The sequence below is a fragment of the Pipistrellus kuhlii genome, unplaced genomic scaffold, assembly GCF_014108245.1.
Source record: "Pipistrellus kuhlii isolate mPipKuh1 unplaced genomic scaffold, mPipKuh1.p scaffold_m20_p_2, whole genome shotgun sequence".
NCBI classification, from domain to species: Eukaryota; Metazoa; Chordata; class Mammalia; order Chiroptera; family Vespertilionidae; genus Pipistrellus; species Pipistrellus kuhlii.
In genome coordinates, this window is record NW_023425515.1 from 29,309,188 (window position 1) to 29,319,862 (window position 10,675).

The 10,675-nt window shown below is 34.1% G+C and overlaps 1 protein-coding gene across 5 annotated transcripts in view; it reads left to right on the plus strand.

Annotated features, from left to right (window-relative positions):
- Nucleotides 1–10,323, plus strand: part of NLGN1 (neuroligin 1) — an 804,575-nt gene extending 794,252 nt beyond the window's left edge. For 3 of the 5 annotated variants that reach the window (XM_036445887.2, XM_045583688.1, XM_045583690.1), the window contains 3 exons: nt 786–998; nt 4,332–5,121; nt 5,926–10,323. In XM_036445887.2, coding sequence (XP_036301780.1) covers nt 786–998; nt 4,332–5,121; nt 5,926–6,748 — 1,826 coding nt within the window. In that variant the 3' untranslated portion in view covers nt 6,749–10,323. The remainder of the gene's footprint in view (nt 1–785; nt 999–4,331; nt 5,122–5,925) is intronic. The other 2 variants (XM_045583689.1, XM_045583691.1) reach the window with 1 other exon arrangement.
- Nucleotides 10,324–10,675: the final 352 nt, after the last annotated feature.

Here is a 10,675-nt window from a genome sequence, read left to right on the forward strand (position 1 = left end):
TTTTCCCTCCTTTTCCTATCTCCACTCAGCCTTTGCCCCCCTTCCCTCTGGCCATCACCACTGTTGTGTGTGTCTATAGGTTATGCATATATTGTATGTTCTTTAATACCGTCTCCTTCTTTCTACACTGTTTTCTAGTTGTGCAAATCTCCTCAGTTTAGCATTTAAGGTATTCCAAAAGGTAGTCTCAAATTACTTCTAACAGTGATTATTTTTTAACCATGGGCCATTATTGATGAAAATGTACATACACATATATGCAAAGAGTTGTGTATGATTTTATGAACAAGTTTTAGAAAAATATGCATGTTCTCCACCCTCACATCCTGTCACTCTGCTACAGATACTTTAAATTCCAACCATGTTAGACCATGAGGACAACCTGAGGACTGACACAGTGTTTTATGTGAAAACACATTCTCATGTGCCCCATGATACTATCCCAAATATCCCCACCAAGTTACTTGGCCTCAAGAATCTCTCCCTGAGGTCTCTCAGAATGTTTCCATTCTCTTTATCTGCCCCTTGTTGCCTATTACCTGGATAACTTGGGGAAGATAAATATCAATTTTCAAATTTAGTCTCTACTCTTCTTCCTAAAGTAATTTTTTTTTATTCTGGTGGGAAATATATATATATATATATATATTTATTTATTTATTTTCCTCCCAAAGAGCATGTACTCACCTTGATGAACATAGGCTTCAGTTATATTTAAATTTAATACTTATTTGATTTATGTCAAATCAAAAGGGTGTTTCTAAGGTGTCTTTTTTATTTTCTAGGTTTCTTGAGCACAGGAGATCAGGCTGCAAAAGGAAACTATGGACTCCTTGATCTCATACAGGCTTTAAGATGGACTAGTGAGAACATTGGATTCTTTGGTGGTGACCCCTTAAGAATCACTGTTTTTGGATCTGGTGCTGGGGGTTCTTGTGTCAATCTGCTGACTTTATCCCATTATTCTGAAGGTAACCGTTGGAGCAATTCAACCAAAGGTATTATGCAGGTTGCAAATTTTGACAATTTTGGTGTCTGCATGCCACCACCATCAGTAGTATGTGATACTCTGTATATATTTCTCTGTTCAAACTGAGTGTCAGGTAGAACTCAATAACTGTTTAAAATTTTGTTTCTTCAGCTTTTATGCATGTTCAGATTTTTGTCAAACTTTCTGTCTCCTAAGGAACTTGGTAAGGAAGCCCTTTCAAGCACACTTCAGAATGGTTCACATCACAGTTACTTTTCCTTCCTCCAAAAGGTGATTTTTAGGGAATGCCAAGGATGTTTGTAGTTATATCATCCTGTTTATTCAGTAATCAAAATAAAAGGCAAGGTGTGTTTTTATTTAAGGATTGTATATAATCTACTTTTAAGACAATAGACATTTAAAACCGTTTGCTAGCAAGAAAGAAGGAGCAATAAGCTAGTTTGTTTAGAAATGAGGTTTTCACTTGTTGTCTGAGTGGAGAATAGATGTCTGATTATTTTGCATGCATGATCCAAAATTGTCAAAGCATTGAGGTGACTAGCAGAGCTTTAGATTTAAAACAATAGGTCTGAGTTTAAAATTTTTTCCTATTTTTAACTCCAAAAGTGTTTTTCTCTCCAAAAGCTTGGCAAAGCAGCATCGAGCACTGAGGCTTCGTAAACCCAAGGAACTTTTTTCTTGTCTCCATTTTCTGGCCTTGACACAGTTTTTAAGTGCCTGCCCAAATCTCCTTATGTTGTTGTGTGTTTTTTATTGACTCCCATCTCACCATGAGTTTAGTCATTCATTCAACTTACATCATTAACTTGTATCCTCAAGAACAGAAAGTGTTTTATTGGAGAAGTTTGCAAAAACAAATGGTTTCTTTCCATTTCACACACATAAGAAATGGAAAGCTGGAAAATAGACATCAGCATAGGCCATCTTATATTTTGTACTTTATGTCATTTTATATCTATAAAATATACATTGTCAAGTGTTCATAAAACATCTTATTTTCTAAGACTGAGTTTTATGATATAAGCACCAAATATAGGATATTTGTTTTTGGTATCAAAGATACATTTATGTGAAATTTTGAAAAATCAGCAGGTAATTAAATGAGTATATGTATTTGGAGAATCATATATTATATATTATTATTATATCATATAATATATGGACCTCGTTATGGACATCATTCCTGTAACATCTCATATGTATTAGTAGAATTCTGACTCGAGATAACAAAATGGCACATATGAGAACATTGCCAATTGTATAGAGATTTGGTTGGTAATGAAATGGCTTATTATGAAATAACAGAGTTGTTTTCTTTAATAGAACAGATATTACAGTTCTAGCTAGGGACTACAGTAAGCTAATATTTCTGTTTAGACTTCTTAGGGTCATTTGATGTTCTTTCCTCCTAGGTTTTCTAAAACTTTTTGTAAATGTAAAGCAAATATGGGCACCCAAACTAGTTCCAGCCGGTATAAAAACTAGCATTCCATATAAAGAGATGAATCAGTTAGCTCATTGGCTAGCATCGCTGTTTATCAATGGATGATGTGGTAGACAGTGGCAAATGGCTATGCAAACAAGTCAACAATACAGCATTCCATAAACCTCTTCAAGGGAATCTGTTCTTACCTGGCCACCTAAGTGGACTTGTGTTTGGTCTATTCCTAAGCCTATCTCCACAAAGCTGCCTGATTTGACCAGGAGATTCTTGAGAGATGTCTGGAAATCATCATGCTAATTCTGTCTCCAGTGCAGACAGACTTTAAAGTTTGTAAACTCCCCAGAGCTGTAGCAATGCTCAGGCCTCTATCAACCAGAAATCAACGATAGCTTGTGGACACACAATAAGCACTCTCACTAACGATAAAAAAGATGGTTTTCCCAATACCATCTAGGTGTCATCTTTCAGATTATATTTAATGACAGAAATTTTCCGCAAAATAATTTTTGGTATGTGTAGTTAATGTCATTAAGCCCCTTAAAGGGGAAAATATATTATAGAAATTGCAAGATTTATATTATTTGTCAAGTTTTTAATTAGTAAAATATTTCTGTGAGCTAATGTTGACACATAGCCTATATAATTTTTTGAAATTATCTGTATGTATACCATTTACTCTTGCATACTTTGCTCTAGATGTCAGAAGATGTCAGAAACCAAAACAAATTTAAATTAGTATTGTTTTTAGAATTATCTAGGAACATATTATAGACTGCATTTTGAATACATATATGCATTTGGGGGAAAAATCTAAAATTCTGTTTCTAATTCAGACACTGTTTTAGCACCTTTGAGAAAACTGTTCTTATCTCATTAACACATATGAATAACTGAGCATGTGTTTAAATAACCACTCTACAAAGCTGCATTTGGAAAATGGTAACAAATGTACTTTTTAAAAAGAAAATAGATAAATTTAACACAAGGATTTTATTTGAAAATATCATAAGGAGTAGATAAAGTGCATTTGCAAATTTGAATGGCATGCAGTTCTAATCAAACTGCATATGGGACTGTGATTTGTAATTTTTAAATGCAATTAAGTGAAAAGCAACAGACCATGTACTTTGCATTTTTTATGATAAAACATAGCAGTGCACGTTCAAAACTGAAAGAAGTTAAATCACATCCCACAAAATCCTCTGCTGATGTTTTTTTCTTTAACCTAGTGAAAGCTTTATATTTGAAAGATGAATATTCAGCATACTATGCCTGACAGGAAAAGCTGGAAAGAGTATGTCTAAAGTGATATTCTGTTTTGTGTGCCTCAGGGCTATCCCCAGGGTATTAGCAAATCCCCAGCCCCAATGTGAGCTCTGAGCAATCCTTTTTCAAATAAAATCTGATTAAAACAAGCACACACAGCCATTTTGAAGGAAGACATGTGCAGCCAAATTGGAGGAAATATCCTCAAAAGACAACAGAGAGTCTGATGAAGAGATAGTGGGGAGAGACTTGGTCCCATCTGGTTGGCTTTGATAATAACATACGTGTTTACATGATGAGCACAGACAAATGTGTGCCTTTTTACCACTAGTAGTTACACATTCTCCTCCTCTCCTTGCTTACTGCCTCTTTGAGACAGATACAACTTATACTTCTTGAACCCTAAAGTGGTTGTAACTCAGAGCAGAAGACTTAATCCTCCTCTCAAATTCATTGTACCCTGGGGATGCCCTTATGCACCTTCTCTTAAACAAAAATGTCTTTATCTTTTGTTCTTGAGTTGTATCTGGGCTTTTATATACACTTCTGAAATATCTAATGTTATTTTTTTTTTTTTTATCACACCATCATTCAAAGGTCACCTGAAATTCTTTGTTGTTTTTCCCATAGGACTTTTTCAAAGAGCAATAGCTCAAAGTGGAACAGCCCTTTCCAGCTGGGCTGTTAGTTTCCAACCTGCAAAATATGCTAGAATGTTGGCCACAAAAGTTGGCTGCAATGTTTCAGATACAGTAGAATTGGTGGAATGCCTACAGAAGAAGCCTTACAAAGAACTTGTTGACCAAGATATTCAACCAGCACGATACCACATAGCCTTTGGACCTGTGATTGATGGTGATGTCATACCAGATGACCCTCAGATATTGATGGAGCAAGGAGAGTTTCTCAATTATGATATAATGTTAGGAGTTAACCAAGGAGAAGGATTAAAATTTGTTGAAAATATAGTAGATAGTGATGATGGTATATCAGCTAGTGATTTTGACTTTGCTGTTTCCAATTTTGTTGATAATTTATATGGATATCCAGAAGGCAAAGATGTGTTGAGAGAAACGATTAAATTCATGTATACTGACTGGGCTGACCGTCATAACCCTGAAACCAGAAGGAAGACGTTATTGGCCTTGTTTACGGACCATCAGTGGGTGGCACCAGCTGTTGCTACAGCAGATCTTCACTCAAACTTTGGTTCACCTACATATTTCTATGCCTTTTACCATCATTGCCAAACAGATCAGGTTCCTGCGTGGGCTGATGCAGCTCATGGAGATGAAGTTCCCTATGTACTAGGAATCCCCATGATTGGACCTACAGAGTTATTTCCTTGCAATTTCTCCAAAAATGACGTGATGCTGAGTGCAGTTGTAATGACATACTGGACAAATTTTGCTAAAACTGGGTATGTACCTAAGGAATAAAGTTTTCTATAATGTAATACAAAAATCCCTTTAAGCATTTAGTAGTAAAAATAATATATATTTTGTGCCCAAATGATTTAATAGATTAATAACAGCAAGACGTTGCCCCCCCCTTTTTTTTTCTTCAAAATTCTTACTGTTGTGCTTCAAAAATTAGTGTTTATTAGTTCTTACCTTTTAAGAAGTTTATTAAATAGGCTTACATATATATTGCACTCCTCAATAATTAAATTTCTTTTGGTATTTTACTTGAGTAAGACATTATTATTAAATATTGACTAATATTCTTTTATAGTGCTTTCCAGTTTGCAAAACTATAAGACTTTGGTTCTGCCAACTACATTGTTAGGTGGGCATGATAAGTAAGATTAATCCCATTTTACAGAGAAGAGACATGAGGCTATCAGAGCCTCTTCTAGATATTAATTATGTCTAATATGTAACAGTACTAGAACTCAAATCCTCACCTGCCAATTCCAATCTTATTTTTCCACTACTCCATGCTATCTCTGCTAGTTTGCCTAAAAGACAATGAATAGGTACATAAATTTTTAAATCTTTGAGTAGATAGTAGCCCATTTGTAAAAGAATGTGAAGCTTACTCAAATTGCATTATCATCCATCAAGCAATCTGCCTGCAATGAGATTTATACTTCCAAATTGTTGTTAAAACACTCTAAAGCCTGGCTGAATTGCCTCTTCAATTTGATGTCAACCTAGTACTATTTCCATTAAGAAAGTGAATAAAATAAATTTGTTCTCATAATTGCTTTTTTCTTTCTTAGTGACCCAAATCAACCAGTTCCTCAAGACACAAAATTCATCCATACCAAACCCAACCGCTTTGAAGAAGTAGCATGGACCAGATATTCCCAGAAAGATCAACTTTATCTCCATATTGGATTAAAACCACGAGTTAAAGAACATTATAGAGCCAATAAGGTGAACCTCTGGTTGGAGCTGGTACCTCATCTGCATAATCTCAATGACATTTCTCAGTATACCTCTACAACAACTAAAGTGCCATCAACGGACATCACTTTCCGACCTACGAGAAAAAATTCTGTACCTGTCACATCAGCCTTTCCCACTGCCAAGCAGGATGATCCCAAACAACAGCCAAGTCCATTTTCAGTGGATCAGAGGGACTACTCAACAGAGCTGAGCGTTACCATAGCAGTTGGAGCATCACTGCTGTTTCTGAACATCTTGGCATTTGCAGCCCTGTACTACAAAAAGGATAAGAGGAGACACGATGTTCATAGGAGATGCAGCCCTCAGCGTACTACTACCAACGATCTGACCCACGCACAAGAAGAGGAGATCATGTCCCTCCAAATGAAGCACACTGATCTGGATCATGAATGTGAGTCCATCCATCCACATGAGGTGGTTCTCCGGACCGCCTGCCCGCCAGATTACACATTAGCTATGAGGAGGTCACCTGATGATGTTCCCTTAATGACACCCAACACCATTACAATGATTCCCAACACTATACCAGGAATTCAGCCCTTACACACATTCAATACATTTACCGGAGGACAGAACAATACGCTGCCCCACCCCCACCCACACCCCCATTCACATTCAACAACCAGGGTATAGCCAGATAACAGAAACAAACTCTATTTTTTTGATGGATTGCAGTAAAAGATTACTGAAGATTCCTTGGCTTTCAACCTACAAAACTCTTACTTATTTAAATAAGGAGGAATATTATGTGAATATACATATCAAGGACTTTGGGGGTTTTGGAAAAAAAATGAATTGTATATATATACACACACAAATCAACTCTAAAAATGAATTTCAATTGCTTGAAGCAATTGTTCTGAATGATACTTTTTCATTCACATTCAAGAATTAATTTTTTGAAGATTTATGTTACAAAATGGAATTAGGCATGTGGAACACCAAACAGGAAAGAACTATGTCTGAAATATAAAAAAATAAAATAAAACAAAAAACAACCATGAATATGCACAAGGGACACACCAATGGAATGTCAGATGATTTTCACCAGTTTTAATTTGGAACCGTTTTGTTGTGTAGACCATATTTACATATTTGGATAAGTACACAAAACACCAATGCTGTTAATGGCCTTAGCAGAGGCTCATGCTGAAATTTGCCAGTAAAACAGAGAAGTTTAAAGACTGGCAGGTACATGATCACATAAGTGCTGTCAGTATAAAGTTGTGGGGAATACAGGAAACTGGATATTTTTAGCACGATGTGCATGATAATCTATATGCTTGGTGGCTGTGCTGCTGATTAAGCCGTAATTAAAATTCTTCTCATCCCATTGGAGTCTTTAATAGAAGCTTCCTCCATCAATTGGCAGAACCGAAAGAAGATTTTAAGGGGCAAAAGTAATTACAGTAAAATAATTCACAGAAGTTTTGATAATAGAAGGCATTAGTTCTTAAAGGTATTTGAAGAAACTGTAGGTATAGTGGTGAATACTCGCTATGAATCCCAGAACAACAATTTCCTGTGTTCTTAATGTTCTTTTCATTCCCACCTAAATTATTTATAAAGATGTAATCCTAATTGGACATGTGTTACAGGATCCATCAATTGCTGTGGTTTTTGTTACGCTGTATTTTGTTCCTTTTGGTAAGGTGAAGTGTGTCCAAAGAGTTACTTGCAATAGTCTTTTATGAAATGAGGATGCCCCAAATTACCACTCTGGTTATAGCTCTCAGTTAATTGATTTACTCATGTTGCATGGCAAAATGTTTACTAATAATAATTCAATATAAAGTTATGTCCCTCCTCACACCACTTATCTTTCTTACTGAGGTCCTGTCTCTGGAATTTATTCTGGAAATCTCAGTAGAGTACAACGTAGATGCAGAACCTAAGAGAGACAACATCTGGGGGATTTTAGTCTTACACGTACATGTGATTTTTAATGAATATTCTAAGACCACAGGAAACTCTTCATCCACTGTTGTTTACCGGTAACAGTATATCACAGACCTATCCAAATGTTTGTATATGTAATCAGATGTACATTTATATTAAAAAAAATGAGATGGACTTAAAGAGCACATCCTGATAAATACTTTCTCTCTTACCTGTACTATATTTCTATTAGACTAAAGTTATGTGATTTTTTTTTACATTTTTTCAGATGACTAGCAATTTTGATAGTTTGTAAGATAACGCAAAGAACTTTCTCTGACAAACTAACTGCAGTAACAGAAACCTTTCTTTTCAGTTACTCTTTTTCAAGAATGAAAGCTTATTATACAAAAAAAAAATTGTATACTACTTGATGGAAACAACTTTGTACATCTTGGCCATGTCATTGGTCATTGCGTGAAATAAAGATAAACTGGATAATGACTATTAGTCCAATGATAAGAGACATGATCTTTGCTCATTAAAGAGCTAAAATGTTTATTGCTGTTTTGTCTTTTGTAAAAAAATGAAAAGAAACATGACTGGCTCAGAGTCATTTTTCTAGACCAATCGAATTTTTGAAGACATTTAGGTAACTTCTTCAGAAAACACACCATGGATTTCCAGGCAAGTCTCATCTCAGATGAAACTGATGAAACTTTAACATTATGAATTTATAAGCCCAGGAATTTGTGGACAAATCAGCTTTGTATTTTTAAATACCTCTTGTCGGAAATAAAATGTGCCAATTGTTTTCAGTTAAAATCTTAGGTTCCAAATCTGATCATTGAGGAAAAGGTCTTTTGGAAATAAATCGGTGACAATTCATGGAATTAAAATAGATAGGTTCATTTTTAAGGGTGATTGAACTATCATAATGTAATGGACAGAAAGTTATCCTTCTAAGAAGATTTAAAAGTGCTGAGCAAGATAGTAAGCTGACACTAATAGATAAAATCTTGTATTTTAGGGAATTTCTTTGTTTATAATTCCTTCTAATTGTTAAACTGTCAGTAAAATTTAAATATTTATCCCTAACTTGAAATAAAAATTTATCTTAAAAAACAAAAATTCTTCAAAATCCAGAATGATCCACATGCAGTTTTTGCCTGGGGTGGTTATACTTTTAGATTGTGAAATGCCAATGTAAACCAATAAAAACAATTATCTAGCCTTTGCAATATTGTTTAATCAGAAAACTTTCTTTTACTATATTGATTAAACAAAAGATAAAAACAGAAATAGAAATAATAACAGAATAAGGTACGAATGGGATCTTTCATATGCAATATTTCACCTGGCAAAACAAAACATTCTACTTTCAACAACGGCCACATTTATATCCATCTACCTATTTGTTGCTCTAAATTTATCTGTCAATCGATCTACCTATATATACCATAACTGACATCTATTTTGTATTAATTTACCGAAATGGTTAAGGAAACAAAGCATAGCCCTATTCTTTTTTCTAAATTAATATAGTAACAACTTTGTGGAAGATAAAGCAGTTCTAGGTTGTATAACAGTTCCCAAGCCGTGATAAAGTCATTGTGAATGAGTGTTAGCTCTTAGTTTTATAGTTACAGCAGCTAGTTTTCTGAGTGAAAAAATGATGTCCCTGGATTAAAAGAACATTAAGCACTGTTTTTAAAGCTGAAACATAATTTTAAATGCAAGAAGTATTTTGGATATTGTTAATAATTTTTAACCAATATGTATAAAATGTGTTTATTTAGATGATAATTTTTCTTTAGGGAAAAATGTAAGTCAGAAAATTAAAATAATATATTTGGCATTACTTATTAATTTAGATTTCCCTGCTTCAGATTAAATTGCCAAGTCAAGGCTGCTAGAATTTATACAAACATTATCAACATATTAATGTTGTTTCAGAGTATGAGAGTTGAAATAAAAGTGACACATTTTATAGTTTAAATTTCTATTTAATATGTTGACTGAACAAGATCTGGTTGAGTGCTACAAATGTATCATGAGGTTCATCATTAACTTCATGGAAATTAGAAAGTTATTTGCTACAGCATTAAATGTATCCCATTTTAAATTGGAGATATCCTGTTAGCAACTCAAAGCAAAAAAAAAAAAAAAAAAAAACAAAAACAAAAAAAAAAGTCTGAGCAATGTATGGGGTATTTCATTCATGTCAAATTTAAATGTTGATTATAATGATGCTATAATTTAGATTTTTTTTATCTGTACCACATGAAAACAGCAGCAATTAAAAAACATATGTAATATTAAACAAGAAATAATACTTTCTTTTAAAAAATGCCAAAACTCATGTGTTGTCTCTGTAACAAATCCTTCCTTCTCAGTTATTTTATCTGTTGGCATTCTTTTCTAAAACACATATTAATATCTTGAAAGGATACAAAGAATGTGATTAAATGTGTTCCAGCTTTAAAGACACTACTACATAGAAATTACTGGGATTCTTTTATTTGGCGATTTTCACAGAAATATTTCACAGGACAAAATGATGAAAGGGATTTTCAGGAAGCTGTCAAACATCATGGCAGTTCTTTGGTGTTTATTTTCTTCTGTTTGGTGCAAAAGACTGGCTTTTTCCTTCAAGTCTAGTAATTAGTTGTTTTATACTAT